The sequence below is a fragment of the Pteropus vampyrus genome, unplaced genomic scaffold (genome assembly GCF_000151845.1).
Source record: "Pteropus vampyrus isolate Shadow unplaced genomic scaffold, Pvam_2.0 Scaffold114, whole genome shotgun sequence".
NCBI lineage: Eukaryota > Metazoa > Chordata > Mammalia > Chiroptera > Pteropodidae > Pteropus > Pteropus vampyrus.
The window spans coordinates 608,394-628,448 of NW_011888895.1; the positions used below are offsets into that span (position 1 = coordinate 608,394).

The window sequence follows — 20,055 nt, forward strand, 5'->3', positions numbered from 1 at the left end:
TGAAAAGTTCGGCATAAGCAGGATGTGGTGGCATCTGGTGGTTGCCTTTTTTTTTTTTTTTTTTTAGATAGCTGCCTGGAAGTTGATTTAAAGTTTTAACATACATTCAGGAATGTGATCAGTCTTACTGGTTTTGGCTGCAGCTCTGTTAACTGATTAACCCCTTACCTCTCCCTTCCACCCTCTGGCCTGTGGTAATTTAAATCAGGACATCTTAGAATTTTTGTTTTGTCACCTACAACTCTTTGCTTCCAAAATCAGCCTGAATGGTTGACTTTATATTGCCATGTACTTCCTAGACGCCTCACTCCAAGTATTCTGAAAAGACTTCAAACCCCAAAACCGTGTCCAAAACGACTTTATATTTCTCTGCTTGGAAAAAAGAACATCTCAGATGACACCCCAAATCTCAAAATCTCTCGCCTCCTCCTGCCGCCTCCCTGCGGTTAAGGTTAAGTTCGTCTAACACCACTCTCGGGTGTCTCAGCCTCCCTCTTCCGTGTCCATCCCTCCGCATTTCATTCTCACCTTCATTATCTTTTCGTCTGAATCTGTCATTTTATTCTAAGGTATCGTTCTGTCCCATGTCCCTTCTGAGGATTTTCTTCTTGATGGCCAGAGTTATCCTTCTAGGAGCAAATCCAGTTGGACACGCTCTTGCTTAAGCTTTGGTGGATGCCTTCCCATCAGATGCAGTCAGGCCTTAGGCTCATGGAAGTCTGACCCTAACCTGCTCTGTAGGCCTCTTCCCTCACCTCACGGTGGTCCCTCCCAGCCACGTGGACGATTTAGTAGGGGTTTTGCTGATAAGAGCCAGATTTGCTGTATTTCCATTTCACAGACAAGTCTTTAAGACATCGTTTTGGGATGAGAGAAAAGGAAGACAGGGATAGGACTAGAAATAATTGACTAATTCAAGGGAGGCCAAAATGAGAGCTGTGAGATAGGTGCCGGAACTTAAAGAAGAGCAAGGAGCTGTTTGGAGCTCAGAAGGGGGCGTAGGGAGTGGCAGGTGGCCCTGGAGCAGTCCGGGGAGCTGTGACACCACATTCTCTCCTACCGGTTCGTGTTTTATTTAGCCTCATATATACTTAAGATAATACCATTTATTAAGCCCCCGTGAGGCATTTTCCACGTGTTACCTATTATGCTTAAAACTCTGCAAGATATTATTTTAAAGATTAGAAAACCGAAATTATAAGATTAAACATTTCTAAACCTACCAGCTGCTAAGTGGTAGGCAAGATTTTAACCAATGTCCGTACCCTTTTTAGTAGACAGAGATGTGAATGAAGGGTTTTAAACGGATGGGGCACTGAGAATCCATGATCATAACCCATGACGTTTAATTTGAATCGTGACATTACTGATGATCTGCTTTTTTTTTTTTTTAACCCATGAAGAGTCCAGTTCTTTGGGCTTTTAAATTTAGCTTACCATTTCTGTAAGTTTAGCAAAAATCTGTTAAGGGAATTTTTGAATAATATTTATCCTGTTCACAAACTCAGATATCTTAAAACATTTTACTTTTGGACTCCAGGAACACAGACTTGGATTAATTACAGTCCTGGATCAAAATGCACTCTCATCATTGGTCCATGCACGGCCCTCGTTCGCTCATGAATTTGAAACTGTATGAGAAATACCTATGAACTCACCACTCAGTATGGAAACTAGAATATGTACCTGTGTGGCCCCCACGGAGGCCCTCCAGCTGTTTGTTCCGTGGCGTCTGCCTCCACCTTCTCTCTCCCATCTTCCTGCCTCTCTTCCCACAATTTCTTTTCAGAAATTTAAGTTCTCTGGATGAACAAACCCTTTTCTAAACACGTACACAATTCTTATAAATTACTTAACTTATAGTAAGCTTGACATTTTCTTATATGGTCTAATATTCTATACACACACACACACACACACACATATTTATACACATACATATATGTGTGTGTGTGTATATATATATATAAATAAAGTTTTCAACTTAAAACCAAGGCCAAAATTTCTAATATTGCAATTACATAAAATATCAAATATGCACAGATTCCTTCTTACCACAAAAACATGACTGCTGTGCTCTTAATTTCCTAAGTCGTTGTGACTTAATAATACATCTTTATGGGGTTAAAGACATCTTAAGGAACATAGTTACTGTATTATGTAAGGAACAGGCTAAGCTGCTATAACAAGCCCGGAACTACAGTGACTCAAACAAGCTAGAATTTTAATTCTCTCGGGGAGGTGGTTCTGCTCTGTAAGGCCATCCGGGGTCCCAGTTCCTTCTCTCTCGTTGCTGTATCATCTCCCCTCTGCCATCGTAGGTGGTGGTTCTCTCTCCTGGTAGAGGTTGGCTCCTGCTGCCCCTGCCACAACCACTGCAGTCAACCTCGTCCCCATTCCAGCCCTCAGAATGGGAGAGCAGCAGAGGTAGGCGACAACCAGCTTCCTCTTTAAAATTAAGATCCAGAAGTTTCAAACGTCACTTCTGCTCCCATCACTTCAGCTGCAGAGGAGACTCACAAAAGCATTCTGTAGCTGGACAGCCATGGATTCAGAGAAAACCTGGAGTTCTGTTAATACAAGAGAGAAAGACTAGCTAGTGAGAGATAATTAGCATCTACCGCCGTTATCCCATTAAATTTACTTTCTAAGAAAGATTTACTTAATTTTCTGAGGGTCAAAAGATGCCTACCACCAAGGGTACTGACCAGGTAACTCATTTTGTTTTTGATCGGTGAGTTTGATGGGTTTTGCAGCCAGGAGCTGGAGATAATCTCGAGCTATTTTTTCTGACGACTCTGGCTGTTACACTGAGCTCTGTTTTATAAGTTGGGCTTCGGAACCTCAAAAGGAGTCGATCTCAGCTCACTGTTTTCTCACAAAGTCTGCAGTTCCCATTCAGATTGGTTGCTTGATGGGATTTTGCATTTACGGGGGCTCTTACGGATCTTTGTCTAGGAGGAATACTCTCTTTCGTTCCGTCCTTTTTATGTGTTCAAGCCACGTTCCTTTTATTTCATCTATCTTTAGCGTGTCTTACAAGTTACTGGCTTTATCTTAAAAGTTTCATCCATGCAGTTTTTCTTGTTTCCTGTGTATCAGAATTGAGTATTCTTTAATAGTACAGAAATATACATGATACACAGGTCGAAAAAGATTCACAAACACCAAAAGGAATTAGGACTTTATCCTAGAGACAGTAGGTGAGAACTTTCTTTTAAAAGCAGAACGATCAGATTTGTGCTTTAGAAAGATTGCAATTCAGGCAGGTTGGAGCGTGGATTGTGCAAGCAAACCTTGATGAGATTGTACTCCACGTGGGAGGAGAGAATGGCCTTGCAGAGTACTGGTAGCAGGAAGGGTGAGATGGAGGCAGAAGCAGGGGCTTTTCAGGAGATGATGAGGGGGTTTTGGGTGGATGGGAAATCATTCGGGGAGATAAAGAATGCATTAGGAGGAGCTCGTGCAGGGGCCGCTATAAGGAATGCAGCTTTGCTGAAATAACAGATGACCTTAAAATCTTGGTGGCTTCCAACAGCAAATCTTTGCTTCTCGTTCACGTTGCACAATCGGGGGCCCAGGCTGAAGGAGCATGTCCATCTCGGGACATGCCATTCTCGTGCCTTTCCCCCAAATCTAGGCTGACCTTTGTGATTTGTTTGTCCAGTAGGCAGTGGTGGGGTGATATCCTGGAACTTGCAGACTAGTTCATGAGAAATCTTTCAGCTTCTGCCTGGATCCTCAGAACCCAGCGCCCTTGCTCCGAGGAAGCTCCAGCTGCCCTGAGAGGGGAGGGACACAAGAGGAAGGACCTCGGCCCTCAGGGGACAGTCCTAGCTGAGTTCCCAGCTCCAACGTGCCAGCTGTGAGCGGGAGCCCCTTTAGACCATCCAATTGAGCCCGACTAGCTGGTGCCATGTGGAATAGCGCTAAGCTGTCTTAGTCATGCCTTGCCCAAACTTAGATCTGTGAGTCAAATACATGCTTAGTTTAAGCCACTAAATTTTGGGGTGGTTTGTTACTCAGCGATGGATAACCAGGACACTTGGGATGTCAGCGAAAACCTCTGGTCTTCCTCAGCTTAGCAACATCGGTGAGTGGGGAATAAAGTGGGCAGTGACCAATTGTGGGTGATGATCTAGTACAGACGCTGGGCTTCAGGTGCTTATGGGCATCGAAAGAGCACAAATAATATGAAAAAGTTTGTGATAACAAGGGTTTTTGCATTCTGATTAATTCTCAGTTATTCAGAAAATTAAAGCACTCAGACCACCCATTTCCTTGAGTGCCTGGTCAGTCATGGCTTTTCAGTACAACTTGTAAGTTCTGCCTGTGTCTCTTTATAGTTTCAGCTCCTGCTTGCCGTGGTATCCCTTACACTGTCACTTGGTTTTCCAATACACGCTTCTTAAAAGTGCCATGGGGCTTATTATCTTCTTAAGTAACGCAGTGAAAATGAATTTCGTAGTACTCCTTTATCCCCGAAGGGCAGTGAGGATGACTGAACATCAGAAGTTACCTTCTCCTTCTACTCCCATGGTTTCACATTCTTCACATCTCTGTGTCTAGTCCTCCTTCATCCAGTTCAGAAATTTAGAAAAACCTAACGTGTAATTAAATTGATTCGGAAGAGGAGAAACAAGAGCCAGAAAATTTAATACCATCAATGATTTGACTCTGGGTAACTGACTGTAACTTGTATTAGTCCGGGTTCTCCAGAGAAACAGTTATGGGGTCTGTGCGTGCGTGAGAGTGTGCATGTGCATGTGTGGGGTGGGGACAGAGAAAGAGAAGAGGAGAGAGAGAGAGAGAGAGAGAGAAAGGGAGAGAGATTGATCGATTGATTGATTGATTTACTTAAAGGAGTGGGCTCACATGATACTGGTCTGGGGAGTCCAAAATCTTGAGGGCAGGCCGGGAGGGCGGACACCCAGAGTTGTTTCAGCTCGAGTCCGAAAGCATTCTGGAGGCAGAATCCCCTCTTCCTCAGGGAACCTCAGTCTTTTCTCCTAAAGCCTTCAGCTGATTAGATGAGGCCCACCCACATTAAGATGGATAATCTGTTTTCCTCAAAGTCTACTGATTTAAATGTTAATCTCATCTAAAAAATCTTCATAGTCACATATGGCCTGCTATTTGGCCACGTATCAGTACCATGGCTTAGCTGAGTTGACACATAGAATTAACCATCACCTAATAGGTCGTTGAGATTTCTGGTCCCCTCTTTGCTGCAGAACTTCAGCTCACTGAATGCTGCAGGCAGCCTGGGGTGGGGAGAAGGAAGTTCGTTGAAGAGTCACCCCCTCAAATTTTACCTGTGCCTTTTTGGTCCTGGGCCTTCCTCATGGACATGGATCTTAAGTTGACAGAGCAGACGCATCCTGCCTGCTGTAATCAGTGCTGCCTCAAGCCAAGGGCTCTGGTTATGGAAGCGATTCCTGCAGGCTACTTCTAAGAAGAAATTCTTTTGTTTGGAGCCAGCTAGGGCTTCCTTAGCTTTGATCTTTGGGAGTAAGCCTTTTGTTTGACTTCCCTTTTCTTTCTCTACCCCTTTGTTTCCATCTCAAGTGCAAATTAAAAGTGCCCTGCTTGCTTTTAGCCCTGGATGGCAAACACTCCTGGACCAGTGTGGCTTTGCTTTGATCGGAGCATGCAGTGCTGCTCGTTGGAGTCTGCATGGTCTATGGCTCCTGGACCAGGCTCCTAGAAAAAGGAAACGCACTTCATTGAGGAAACGGCTGGCTGAGCTGAGAAACTTGATCAGGGACTTGTGTATATTTTTCTCTGGCTGCTTCCTGTCCTTCCCCTGGCTTTGTTTATCTCCTGTTTCTCGGCTCCTCCAGAGGTGTGTGCGAAGTTATGCTGGGTGCTTACTCTGAGGCAGAGCCCCGCCAGCCCCTGCTACATACAGCTGGGCGCTAAATCAACGTTTGAACACCTGAGTGCCGGGCTGACTCTCCATCTGCCGGCCATTTCCCCTCGGTCTTTGATTGCTAGAGATAGTGCTAAGAACAAAGCTGCTTTCAGCTTCATTCAGGAGATGGTACTGTTCCTTTTCACGTTTCCCATTCGCCCTGGTCTGAAAAGTCAGCTCTTGTCAGGGGAGTGGGTCTGTCTTCTCATCCTCCTGAGCTGACATCCTCTCTCCCTTCTCAGAGCTGGAGATTAACCTAATATTTGCCTAAATTGTACGCTTTACCTCTCATCTGATCAAAGATGTCGCGCTTGAAACGCAGAGTCCCAGTGAAACATTGGTCAGGGCTGACTCTCCAGTTGAATGTGTTCACGCTGGCTGTGTGTCCGGGGGGAGGTGGGAGAAGCAGGTGATAAAGTGGACAGAAAGCTACCAATGGAGCCAAAGGAAAATTCTGGGGTTTCTTTCTCCAAATGTGGAATGCAGACCTAGACCTATAAATGGGTTTCGGCCTTTTGACCTTAAAGACTTATGTTTAATATTTTTCCTTCTAAGACAGTGTTTATCAACTTTTAAAATTATTATTTCCCTAAGGAGAAACATTAAATTCAATTTGAATTCTCCCTAAGGGGAGAAATGAAATACTAAGGAATAAGATTTTGTGGGGTAGGGTTGAGCCTTGGATGGCCAAAACCATTGTGATACCTAGGATTTTTTCCAGCTTCCCGCCCCTCCCCCCCCCCAATTCCCATGCTGAGAATACTAGCTCTAAGGACTCCATGTTTTAGAATAAGAATGCCCTGTTACCCCATTTAGCTCTCCCAGTATCCTTCCCAGGTAGGTGCTGTGATCATCAACGCCTTACAGACAGGAAACCCAAGCCCAGAGAGGTGGAGTGACTTGCTCAGGTCATACAGCTATTAGCCAGAGGAGCCAGGATTCACGTTTGGGAAGTCAGGCTCGGGGGTCCTCTGACGTCTAGGCTATCCTGGAACTGTGTGGGAACGAGCAAACCCCTTCAACTCTTTTTCCTTTTTAAAATTGAGATGTGTCTACATGCCACCCTGAACAAACCCGATCCCATCTGATCTCGGAAGCTAAGCAGGGTCGAGCCTGGTTAGTCCTTGGATGGGAGACTGCCTAGGAAGACCAGGTGCTGTAGGTGTAAAAAGTAATTTAAAAAAATAAAATAAAATAAGGCATTGTAAGCTGACAAGGTCCTTGCAATCTATGAGGTCAACCGAGGGTTGCCTTGCCTAAAAAAAAAAAAAAATTGAGATATAATTCATATACCATGAACATCATCTTTTAAAAGTGTACAGTTACAATTCAGTACCACCATCTAATTCCAGAACATTTTCATCGCCCTAAAAAGAAACTGCGTACCCTTCAGCAGTCTCTCCATTCCGCCTGTCACCACCACTAATCTACTTCCTAACTCTACAAATTTGTCTGTTTTGGATAGTTCCTAAACATAGGATCATATAATATTTGACCTTTAGTTATTGGCTGCCTTCGTTGAGCATGATGTATTTAAGATGCATCTACGTCGTAACATGTGTCAGTACTTCATTCCTTTTCATGGTCGAATGCATTGTGTGGATATACACATTTCATCCATTCGACTGTTGATGAGCGTGTGAGCTGTTACCACTCTGTGGATGTTGCAGATAATTCTGCTATGAACGTTTGTGTGCAAGTTTTATGTGTGGACATATGTTTTCAGGTCTCTTAGGGGTCTACCTGGCAGTGGAACTGCCGGGTCATTTGGTAACTCTGTGTTTACCTTTTTGAGGAACTGCCAAACTCTTTTTCAGAATCTGCACCATTGTACATTTCTACCAGCGACGTGTTAAGGCTCAGATTTCTCAGCACCCTTGGCAACACTTGCTGTTGTCCATCTTTTTGAGAATAGCCATCCCAGTAGAGGTGAAGTATCTCGTGGTTTTGATTTGTGTTTCCCTAATGGCTAATGATGTTGAGCATCTTTTCAAGTTCTTATAGCCACTTGCATGTTTTCTTTGGAGAACTATCTGTTCAGATCATTTGCCCATTTTTAAATCAGGTATTTGTCTTTATTGTTGAGGCGTAGGAGTTCTTTATATATTGTGGATACAAGTCTTTCAGATACATGATTTGCAAATACTTTCTCCCACTTTGTGGATTATTGCCTTTTCATTTTCTTTAAAGAGTCTCCTGCAGCACAAAAAATTTCGATGATGTTCAATTTATCTATTTCTTCTTTTGTTGCTTTTGTACTTTCGGAGTCCTATCTGAGAAACCATTGTCTGATCCAAGATCTGACGGTATATGCCTATGTTTTCTTCTAAGAGTTTTGTGGGTTTAGCTGTTATATTGAGAATTTGATCTAGATTGAGTTAATTTTTGTATGACGTACGTCGTATGAGGTAGAGGTCCATTTTCATTCTCTGCGTGTAGATAACAGTTTCACCAGCACCTTTTGTTGAAAAGATTATTCTTTCCCCGTTGAATTGTCTTGTCAACCTTCTTCAAATTCAGTTGTCTGTGAATGTATATGTTTATTTCTATACTCTCAGTTCCGATCCATCAATCTATACGTCTGTGCTTCTGCCAACCAGACCTTGACTTTTGAGGCCGGGTTTCCTGGGCAAGCACATACCTGCTGGGCGGAAGTGGTCTGGCTTGTGGAAACCCCCTTAGTTCTGTGGGTTCAGGACTTCCCCAGCATTTGGCCTGGCAGTTCTTCATTATGTAGTCAGTTCTTCGGTGCTTTTAGGATGATGTTTTATTTATTTTATCCAGCATTTTTTCATTGTTTTCAGCAAGAGTTCTAAAAATCTATCCTACTAATATAAAAAAATAGAGTTCAAAATTATATATCTCTAATTCTGAAATTTGGGGCAGTAGGTCTCTGAGAAGATTAATTTTGGAAAGTAGAGAAATTATTCATGGTGTCTTAAAAAAGGACCACTATATTCATTATTGCTTTTAAAGCCAGACTTGTAATAGCTAATAGCATTATTCCTGTTTTATGAATGAGGAAGCTGAGACCTGAGAGGTTCTGAGACTTACCTGAGGACACACAACGACGATGAGTCGACGTTGACCCAGACCCAGGTCCTCAGACTCCAAAGCCAGGCTCTGAATCCCAGGGGGCTCCCCCTTTCTTTGTCCCAGTTTCAAATTCTCCTTATATAAAAACCAAAAGCTCGAAGGACTGAGTTTTGTCTGTCTGCTCTCATTTCCCCTGACCCCTCGTGGTGGGAATGTGAACTGGCACGGGCTCTCTGGAGGGTCCTTGAGAGTTTTTCTCCTGTTTCAGGAATCCGTGGGAAGCATGTTTAAAACTTCTGGGTCCTGGGCTGCAGCTCCAGAGAGTCTGGAGCACTAGACAGAGTAGTGCTCAGGGACCCGAAGCTTTCTCCGGCTCCCGCACAGTGCTGCTGCGGTTGGCCTTGGACCCCACTTTGGGAGAAGCTGGTCTGCATCGTGCATTACTGGATAATGTGGACTTGTTGTTTACTCCTATACATGTTACTAGGGGCAAGTTTATATTTTTCCAGTATCTGGGGAACGATGCTTTCTCCTTTTAATTCCTTGAAAAATCAGTCGAGACTTCAATTGCTTTTAAATGAGAGGATTATATTTAGTGCTGTGTAAGCCCTGTTGTCAGGTAGAAAAGAGAATGTTTAAGCCTTAGCTTTGACTAACGTCAAAAATGCAGGGCTCAGTAATTCATTATATTTGGCTCTAATGTAGTGGTGGGGAGCTGGAGGGAAAAATAAAGTATCTGGTTATTTTAGAGAAGTAAAATCTTAACCTTTTTCTTCCTCCTCTCTCATACACTTTTTCTTAGGTCGTGAAGTGGTCAGACTATTGTTTGCCATTAGCTTGCAGACCTGGGGATCCTTATCAGTTAATTGCCAAAGCGAGCGTGGACAACTTTAGTAAGCTGGGGGTGGCGTTCATGGAAGACAGACTCCAGATGACCAATGGACTGATACCCCAAAAGATCGTCTGTAAGTAACTTTAGAAAATGTTTTCATCGTGGGTTATTAAGGAGTTTTGAGCACTCCTATTCGTTATAACTTAAGGGCAATGCTTATTTTCAGTTCAATTCAGTCAACAGGTTGGTTTTAACCATAACTGTAAAATTCATACATGCGTTTTGTTGTTGTTGTTTTTAGGTGCTTATCCCTGAGTATATCGTTAGTGCTTTTAAAGTTCTTAAACAAGGGTTTCCTGTAATTGCATTGTCTGTGAGGTAGCATGCAAATCAGAACCCAGATAATATTTATTTCTCCCAATCTGATATAGTATAACTAGACCAGGGTTTGAGTGAATGGAAAGCTTAGCCGGTGTTACTAGGAAGTTCTAAATCTAACAGTTTTTTACTCAAAATATACATACCACGATATTTTGGGACACATATTTTTTTTAGGAATCACGCAAAATGTCCTTTCTGAATTAGGCTTCAAAGCAGGCTTTCTATATCCGTGGAAGTCTTCTTTTGTATCTTGAGCAAATAAGTGTCGCTTACCAGCTCTGGAAATCTGTGTAAATCACTTAATTTCCCCATTTGCCATGTGCATGTGCCCGGTACCATGCCACATGTGTAGCAGCTGCTCAGTAAATACGTTTCGAATCGGTGATTGTAAACTTACATTCCAGTCCTGAGACAAGATACCGGAAGGACCTTCTCCCAGGTTGATGCTGTCATGTCCCACTAGTGACTTTTTCCTGGAGAGCACTTAGACGGACTCGCTATGCATGTCTTTTTTGTTTCTTAGTTTCATTATCACATAGGAGATTGACATCCAAGAAACTGAACCTACAAGTAAGTAGGCAGAATTACCTTTCTGAATCTCTCTTTCTTCACCAGTCGATTAGGGTATCTGAGGTTTCTCCAGTTTTTATGGGAAAGATGTTGCAGAGACTTGAGATTCCACTCGGGATCATCAGGGGCCCCCTCCTAGCGAGCGGGAGCAGTTACGTGGTTTGAACTGAGCTGCGTGACAAACGAGAATCACTAATTGAGTGTCTTTTCCGTTCCCGCTTTAGCGGTGCACCTGCAGGACTCGGCTCTGAAGGAACTTAAGGACCAGGCCACAGACAAGCCGGCCCTGATCCTGCAGCTGAGCCCCGAAGCTTCTTTTGAGGGTAAGCCTGAGCCGGACATTATGGAGCACGCTGGCGAAGAAGACCCCACGGTTCTCGGTGCGGAGCCCACCCAGGGAAAAGGCGGTGCCTCCGGGAGCGAGTCTGCTGCGGGGCACGACAGAGAGCTGGGTTCTGTCGAGCTCTGTCACCTCCATCTGTCTAGTTGCCATGAGTGTTTGGAGCTTGAGAACAGCACTATCGAATCCGTCAAGTTTGCATCTGCAGAGAACATTCCAGATCTTCCCTATGATCACAGCAGCAGTTTGGAGGGTGTTGCTGATGCCACTTGCCCAGAGAGAGAAGGGAGGAGAGTCAACACCATGCGAAAGGCACCCAACATCCTCATCTATGTGGGCTCCGACTCCCAGGAAGCCCTGGGCAGGTTCCAGCAGGTTCGGTCTGTTCTGGCCGACTGCGTGGACACTGATAGCTACACGCTCTACCAGCTGCCGGGGGAGAGTGCACGCAGAGACCCCTGGTCAGACAACTGTCTGTTGTTGGTCATCGCCAGCATGGAGTCTGTTCCCGAAGACCTGCATCAGAAGTTCATGGCCTATCTTTCTCAGGGAGGGAAGGTGTTGGGCCTGTCTTCACCCTTCACGTTTGCTGGCTTCCACATGAGAAGCAAGGACGCACTGCGGGACACGGTCCAGAACTTGGTTTTCTCCAGGGCTGACCAGAGCCAGGTGAAGCTCAGCATCCTGAGCAGTGGCTGCGTCTACGACGAGGGCCCCGGGGAGCGGCTCAGCATGGACAAGCTCCAGGGCTGCCTGGAAAATGAGGACAAGGACAGGCTGATTGTGCAAGTGCCTTTTGGAACATGTGGAGGAGAAGCTGTTCTTTGCCAGGTACGGAGGTGATATCCACATAATGCTCCGAGGTCTCTTTGATGGGGAATATGCCCTTGACATTGAAGGGATTGAGAATCTGCACTGTGTTTGACCTTTGGCTGGGAGTTACTGACGATGGTGAGTAGATGGTTTAGATCAGGGCCTTCCTGTCACATGAATGTCCTGGCTAACTAGAATACTGGTGACGGAGGAATGGGGCAGAAGATGGCTGGTTAACCAAAGATTAGTCAGAAAATTCTTTCTCGTTTTGATCTGTACTGGTATTAATCTTTCTAAAATGCCTTAGTCCACTCTCTTGACTCAAAGCACACTCTGGTTAACATAATCGAACCTTTACTTAACGTAGGTATTTGAACAGACGTTAGTAACTGTCACATTAAAGTTTTAGAGTTGACGTCGGGGTTTTCACGGATGCTTCCCAACTGGGGGGGCAGTGAGCGCTGAAAACAGCATCAAATCCTCAGTTCCGTTCTTATGATTTGTCACTCTTAATATCTAAGTGCTGAGAAAAAAATTAGAAAAAGAGAATGTTGAAGCGATTTAGATTTCCGGTGTATTAATGCGCAGGTAGGAAGCAATGGGGGGAGGGGGGGGCGAGAGGGAAAGGCCGCTTACTTCCTTCCCATCCTTGGGTCCTTGAGCTCCTCTGCCAGAAGTTTTTCCTACCCTTTCCTTTGAGCTTTTTGCTTGTTTAAAGAAACGGTAGCAGAAGAGACTATTTCAGAATTCCTGATCGTTTACTGCAAATTTTTCAATGCCTTCGAGGAAAAGTCGTTAGATGAATACTCATCCTTAAGGATTTGATGATCTAATGAGACGAGTAAAGAGATGTAGATATTTGGCCCTGAGTAGTTCTCAGGGTGTCACAGATTTTATTATAGGAATCGCTGTTTTGAGTTAGAGTTTCCTTTTTTTTGTTGTCGTTTGTTTTCATTTTCTATGCTGTGTGTCTTTCCAGCCTTCCTGAGTCTCTTAGGTTTTCTAACCAAGCATTCTTCAAGGGTTTAGGTTTTTTCCTTTTCCATTTTCCCACTCATTTATTCTTAAGATAATACTCAGCCAAAGATGCAAAGAATTAAGAAATCTGGACATTAGGACAGATGAACATGAGCCGCACAGTCAGGTTTTCTATGGGCCGCAAACCACGTGAATTCGTTTTTGGAGGCCTAATAAATGTTCCTCTTACTTATTTTCTTTCTGCAAATACAGTAACTATAGTAACTACGCATTCTCAGAAAATCCACTTAAAAACCCAACTTCCTCGGGCCGTATTTCAGTTTCAAATAGTGAATTTTACCACCCCAGTGTACAGACTTGTACTAGAAAATCGATTTGGCACTGTTGCGATCCGTTTCTCTGAGTCGCTAGCAAATCTGCTTGCTGCACCATTTAAATTGACCCCATTACTGTCATAAAATTTGATACTGCATGCTTTACTCTAGAAAAAAAGGCAATATGATGCAGCTTCAAAAATCAGATTCAGAGGATTAGAAAGTCATTTTTGATTTTAAATGACTTCCAGTCTCAGTGACAGGGTCACTGCTTTCTCCTCGGGCCTGTGTCACTACGATACCTCGCTGCCGAGCTCAACCAATAAATAATACCACAGGCTGGTTAGTTTCCTCTTTCCCTGTTCAATTTCATAGCCTTCATCTTTGTAATAAATCGAGTAATGATGTAACCCAGTAAGAGGAGGCACAGTACTTCAAGGGCAAACCACAGCTGCACGGTAGGTGGTGGCCTCGCAGCCTGCGCAGTGATGCTTTTGACATCCATCATCATAAAGGAAAAGGAAGTTTTACAGTACTTGCTGTACTGATCAGGTTTGCAGGGAAAATTTAAGGCCGTGGATTAATGCTGACGTTGGATTATCACTGGGCCGGAAGTTTGCCATGAACTTGTCCAAATAAAATCGCAATAATGGATTAAATTTTTTTTTACTTTTTAAGTATTGGCTGTGAGTTTTATCTAAACTTAAAAAAATTTTTTTTCAATTCTAGTTGACATACAATATTAGTTTCGGGTTTACAACATAGTGATTAGACATTTATATAACTTACGAAGCGATTGCCCTGATAAGTCTAGCCCTCATCTGATACCCTACAAAAAAAGAATTTTTAAAATTTAACTTAGCACATGGCAGAAGTGGTTCTGCTTTCATAGAAGAGCTTCTTGGCCACGGCACTGTCGACATTCTGGGCCAAATCCTTCTTTGCTGTGGGGTCGTCCTGTGCCTTGTGGGGTGTTGGCAGCACTACTCACTAGATTCCAGGAGCACCCCGTTCTTCTGTTGCCCTTTTGGTGACTGGGGACATTTTTAGCTCTGGCTTTTGGTCTGTTCAAAAAGCCTTCATTTTAGAAGAAGCCAAGTTACGGCCGTGGGCCCATCGCTATGGTCACAGGATTCCGGCCAGAGCACCAGGAGTGCGGATCCCACGTGAACGTGCCCTGTCGTGCAGAGCCAGAGGTGCCTCTTCTCGCCTCATCCTGCAGCCCACAGACGCCACAGACACGCCTCGCACGGCATCGGTGGGTGGCTGTCCTCCCGCCCCGCCTGGAATGCTGGGGGCCTGCGCGTAGGCCCAGCCCTCCTTTTCCTCCTCGGCACCTCACACGTGACAGCGAGTTCAGCACACCTCACTGTGCGTGCTGCGTGGATCTGTGTGTTCACTCAGCCCGGGGAGGACGTGTGCCATTTAGTCAGGCTTGTCCCCTCTCCCTGGGGCCCAAGTGGGGGTGGAGCCTCGCTCATGTTATTTCTGCCACCCGTAAGGGGTAATCTCCAGGATAGCCACATGCTCAAGTTAAATGCCCCGCTGCTGTGCTGACTGTCCACAGCTGCCCTGGCTTTGCCCACTGGGGAGGAGAAGACATATGTAGGGTGAGAACGCACGGTAGGGGAGAGACTCAGGACTCACGTTCCTGAAAAGAGTTCCCTCTTCTGCCTGCTCCTTCCTCCAGGACACTCACCTGCTGCTGTGGCTGATGGGGGCAGTCACAGGTGAGGCAGGGACCCGCTGTTGCGTGGAGCCGTGTTGGACACTGCTCCGCCAACCTCGTCAGATTGGCCTCCACTGTCAACCATGGGACCATTTGGACAGTATTTTTGGCTTGGTTAAGGCTTCGGTGGGAATTGAGAGATTCCCAAAAGCTGGTACCTGGCTTTGCATTTTCATAAACCCACAGCTGTCCCCTTGCAAAAGCAAGACAAAGCAAGCAAGCGCGCTCAGGTTGCTTTCCTGAGTTCTCAGTATTCTGGCCCCTCCAGGCTCTAATGCTTAGTTAAAACCTGATCTTGAGAGCTAGGGGTTCTGGTGTTTTCCTCCATACCAAGGCATAGACCTTTCATTGGTAGGTGTGGCTGTTTTTATTTTCACTGGATGACGAAGCCCGAACTAAAATACATGAAGTTCTTAATCTTAAAATTCATTCAGGTGAAGGAAGGAGGTGGAGTGGGCCTTCCTGGAGTCCCCCCAAACCCACTCATCTATTTCAGTAGTCCCCAGCCTTTTTGGCACCAGGGACTGGTGCTCTTGTGAGAATCTAGTTCCTGATGATCCGAGGCGGAGCTGAGGCGGCGATGCCAGCGCTGGGGAGCGGCTGCAGATACAGATGAAGCTTTGTTCCTTCACCTGCTGCTCACCTCCTGCTGTGGGGCCCGGTTCCTACCAGGCCATGGACCGGTACCGGTCCGCAGCCTGAGTATTGGGGACCCCTGATCTATTTGAATTCCTGAAAACTCTCTTAAAATGGGGAACAAGGCTGCTCCTCACGACTCACAGGCAGAGTGGAGCTTCAGGCCTGGCCTGTGGCGTCTCCCTGAGTTCAGCGATAACTTTAGTTGGCTTCTCAGCACGGCTGTGTTTCTATGTGTTTTTTTTTTTTTTTTTTTTTCCGGTCTTATCACCAAGTGACGTGACTTGTCCAAGATCCCGGGACTGGTTAGCGGTACGAGCTGAGACCTGGAAGGTCTGTCCAGGTCGCTTCCGCCACAGCCTCTCCCGACAGTCGTGACTTTAACAGGGTCTTTCGAATCCTTTTATTGCTTGGCATTACTTTCCAAATATTCAGGTTCAAAGGTTACATCCTGTGGATAATTAGAAGGATTCTGGTTCAAGTTTTTGGAAACACTGGTAAAGACACTGTTTTTCTTAACGTCCCTAAGTGCCCCCGGTTTACGAAGTGGTGTCTTTTTTTCCGTCTAGGTGCACTTAGAACTACCTCCCAGCTCTTCAGTCGTGCAGAGCCGAGAAGATTTCGATCTGCTCAAATCCAGCAACATGAGAAGATACGAAGTCCTCAGGGACATCCTGACCGCCCTTGGCCTGAGCTGTGACATGAAACAGGTTCCTGCCTTAACGCCCCTTCACTTGCTGTGGGCAGCGGAGGTGAGCGTGTGCGCTCGGCCAGGGAGGGAGCGTCTCGGGGGCCCGTCCTCGGCACGGTCACTCTTTTCCTCCGTCGTCCGTCGCAGTGGGTTTCGACTTTGCTTTCTCTTTCTGTTTTGACTTCAGGACAATCTTAAAGACGGCCAAGGATAACTCATGTTTTCGGTGTTTGCTTGAAGGGAGGCAGGGAAGACTGCTGGAGTTTCGAAGGCGTTAAGTCTGCGTGCTGGCTCTGCCCGCTTCAGGGGGACCAGCGTCACCGTTCTGTGTGTCAGAGTGTGTTCGGAAACCACGGCGTGTGTATTTGGGAATGAAAACCTTCGTTTTGAATTGGGCCCGGCTCCGGGAACCTTTGCAAGGGAAAATCACAAGTTTTGTTTCGTTTGCGCTGACGCCTGCCATCTTGTGGTCAAAGGGGCTCGGATTTCAGACCCATTTTTAGTTGTGTCTAGCAGGAAAATGGCCACGGAGGTGGGAATGTATGCAGGCATTTTCCTGCTGTTGTGTCTGCATCTGACGCCTGTGGTCCATACTCGGTTTGGGCAGGTTGCCAGATTCTCCACATGTGTCTTCTCGTTATCTCTTTGCTTTGTCAAGGTGTCAATTTCTTATTAATTGTGGCAACTGATTTTGTGGGTTTATTACTGTTGTCGCCTCTAAATAGGGAAATTGGTGAGTTTAGTGACATAACTGTGAGGATTCAGCAAATACCTAGTAGTCCAGGTGATTCTAAGCACCAAACTTACCTGCTTTCCCTCGAAGAGAACACAGTATACATACTCTTCCCTAACATTTTTACAGGAGGCGGGACTCTCCTTTGGGTTATTCTCTGTCCCATGGCAAACTCACTGTGCAGAGCAGTGAGCCAGCCCTCTGGGTAGGCTGTGCTCACTTGAGGAAGACACATTAAAAATCTGGAGCATTTAGGATTAAGATATTTCATAGGATGATTTGAGGACTAGATGAAATAATATACGTGAAAGTTCTTTGTAAATTGTATTGTTTAACAGATAGATAGTACAGTTATTAATATTAGATCATTGGGAAGATGAACAAGTTACAGGTGTCTGATGTTTCTAACAAGCACGACAGGTAATGTTTTTAATTTTAAAAATTGATACTAAAGCAGTGGATGCTTTTTTCCATTTAAGAAACATTCTTTTGCTGCATTTTCATTCCACAGTGTTTAGCCAGTTGGCACGCTTTTTAATGGGTGCTTTTTAGTATAAATGGTATGACTTTTGTTTGCACCTTCATCTCAGGAAATCAAAGCTCCACATCCTTTATGTGCTTCATACGTTTAGTTAAATAGAAGGAGAAGCATCACCTCTGTCTGGTGACTTATAAAAAAAGTATCAGAATAAAACTGGTCCTCAGAGCTTCAACTCTTATTGGTGACCCACCTCCAGACCTCCCGCCACAGAAGGATGCGGCAGAGGCATGTAGGTAAGGGTTATTTGTCCCCGGCGGAGATGTGACTGTCACTCTCATAGACCTTCTCTCTCCCTCCTTTCCTGAGCTGGGAGGGCTAAGGCTGGACACGTGAGGAGGTGCCTACCTGCTCCATGGTCAAGGAGCGAGATAGACCCAGGCTTGCCCTTGATCATGCTCCTTGACCTTTCCTGTAGTTCTGACCATGCTGGTCTTGGGACTTGCACCTCATGACTCACATGTGGCAGCGGGGAAGAGAGGGTGACCCCACACTCCTGTGAGCAGAAGTTTGGAACTCTAGTCTCTTCCCGTGTCTCCTTCACGGTAGGCGTAACCTGAAATACCTAAGGCTTTGCATTGTGTGTCTGCTGATGTAAAAATATGCAGTCGATGCTTCATATTTTTGTTCTTCGGGTTCTTTAAACTGCCTGGGGCGGGAGATACATTTCTCCCGGTTGATTGTTAACCCCTATTCACAAGCCATGGGAATGAAATGCTCGAAAAGATGAAAGCAAATATTTGTTCTGTATACACATGCACAGCTATTCCACAGAGACTCCAAGCCTGCCAAGCCTCTTATTCCATAGTAACTTTGGAAAAGAGGAATTTTCAGCAACATTCTCTTTTTGGGTCCTTCGTCTGGTCTGGCTGATCTTGGACATCGCTGTCGTGGACTGCTTTTTCCTCCCAACTGCTCCTCTCTGAATTGTTTCATTTTGGGAGCCCAGGGAACTGAGTGAGTGAGTGTCGTGTATATCCCCATTTCTTCATGTTTATTTCCTCCTCTTAGAACACCTCGACTCTGCTCTAGAAGGAAATGTAAGAATTTAGGGTTTTAGAATTTGTTTTCCTGGAGTACACGGTCTCTAAAGGATTGTCATGCAAATGATGTGAAGCAGCCCCTCAGCACGTGGGATGGGCTTTCCGCAGGCCGCTGGGTGGCTCCTCCCGCGCTTCTCCCGGAATGCTTCTAGTCACTGTGCTGGCGGGTCAGTACTCATAGATATGGATGATAGATTGGGACGAGAGTCCTTCCCATTGGCTTTTCTTTCCTGCAGCCTTCTCATCGATCCGCATGGAATTAAGTTACACGGAGAGGATTCGACATCGTAGCACCTGTTATGTCGTACACGGTCCGCCCTTAGATTCCTCACCTGCCTTATATAGACGCCCGCCCTGGCTCTCGGCTTCCTGCTGCTTCCTGTGAAAATCCCTGTGCTGTTGAGAATCAGAAGATCTCCCACCACATGGTGTCGCTGCTGAGCTGGGCTGACCCGGGGAGCAGACACCCTGAACTATAAGGGAGTTCAGAGGTTTTTTACCTCTCGACAACAGTTTCACATAGTATAATTTAGTAGTTTTCCATGATATTGGTGGCACTTTCTTTCGGGTCTGTAGAGATTATATCAGTGTCACAGTTAATAATAGTCACCTTTCATTAAACATTTACTGTGTCCTAGGTACTCTTACAGGATGGAATATGAAAGAACAAAATACACACACTAGTTATCTAAATACTTTTACTGCCTACCAGCTGTGTTTATACAGTTTGGTGCTTAGACACTCGCTCTTTATGGCAAATAGCACAGAGGATTTATGAGGTACCCGTGTGCTCCCATATTACTGCGATATGAATGAAAAAGAATAGCCTGGCGATCCAAGTAGAAAAAACAACCAAAGTGCCTTCGACCCTTGGCATCTGCTAGGGGTGTGTTCTGAGACCTTCGCCAACACCCAAACACCACAGTTGCATGTGATTTCTGCTATAAAACCCAGTCACGTGTGACTTCATGGTGTCCCTGTGCATGACACGACGAGGAAACAAGGCTCTGCCGAGGTGCAAACTCTTGGTGGCCGAGCTGGACTTCTTCTCTGACCTGAGTCTGCCCTCCCAGGGGCGGGATTGAAATTTCGGGCCTCAGCAAATTTATGATACGTCAAAGTAAACCAATAAAGCACGTGAGCACATGTGTACCACACTTACAGGTCCATGGAAAAAAGACTGGAAGGAAATAATACAGTATGTATAGGGTATATCTTTTGGGTGGTGGGCTAAAGGGTGATTTTAATTAGCTTTTAAAACTTTCTTTGTTTTCCAAATTTTCTGTAATGTTCTTATGTTATTTTCATAACAAGCAAAACAAAACCAGTTATTAAAAATTAAAAAACAAATTACTCTGAGTCGGTAGACTTTGAAGTCACTCCATAAATGGTTAAAACGTGAATAAGAGGCAAGGAGTCTCAGAGATACTGGTGTTTTATCTAATGTCTGACCTCTATGTTAATTATTTAAAAAGCATTAGTTTCGTTAGGAGGTGGCTTTACGCTG

The 20,055-nt window shown here is 45.1% G+C and overlaps 1 protein-coding gene and 1 pseudogene across 5 annotated transcripts in view; both read left to right on the forward strand.

Annotated features, from left to right (window-relative positions):
• The window catches only part of HLCS (holocarboxylase synthetase), a 188,432-nt gene that overhangs the window by 18,548 nt on the left and 149,829 nt on the right, over positions 1–20,055 (forward strand). For 4 of the 5 annotated variants that reach the window (XM_023533865.1, XM_023533863.1, XM_023533862.1 and 1 more), the window contains exons 2-4: positions 9,753–9,915; positions 10,958–11,904; positions 16,113–16,295. In XM_023533865.1, coding sequence (XP_023389633.1) covers positions 9,753–9,915; positions 10,958–11,904; positions 16,113–16,295 — 1,293 coding nt within the window. Of the gene's footprint in view, positions 1–2,408; positions 2,428–9,752; positions 9,916–10,957; positions 11,905–16,112; positions 16,296–20,055 lie in introns of those variants that run through there. The other variant, XM_023533864.1, reaches the window with a different exon arrangement.
• LOC111743489 lies at positions 6,965–7,079 on the forward strand (annotated as a pseudogene).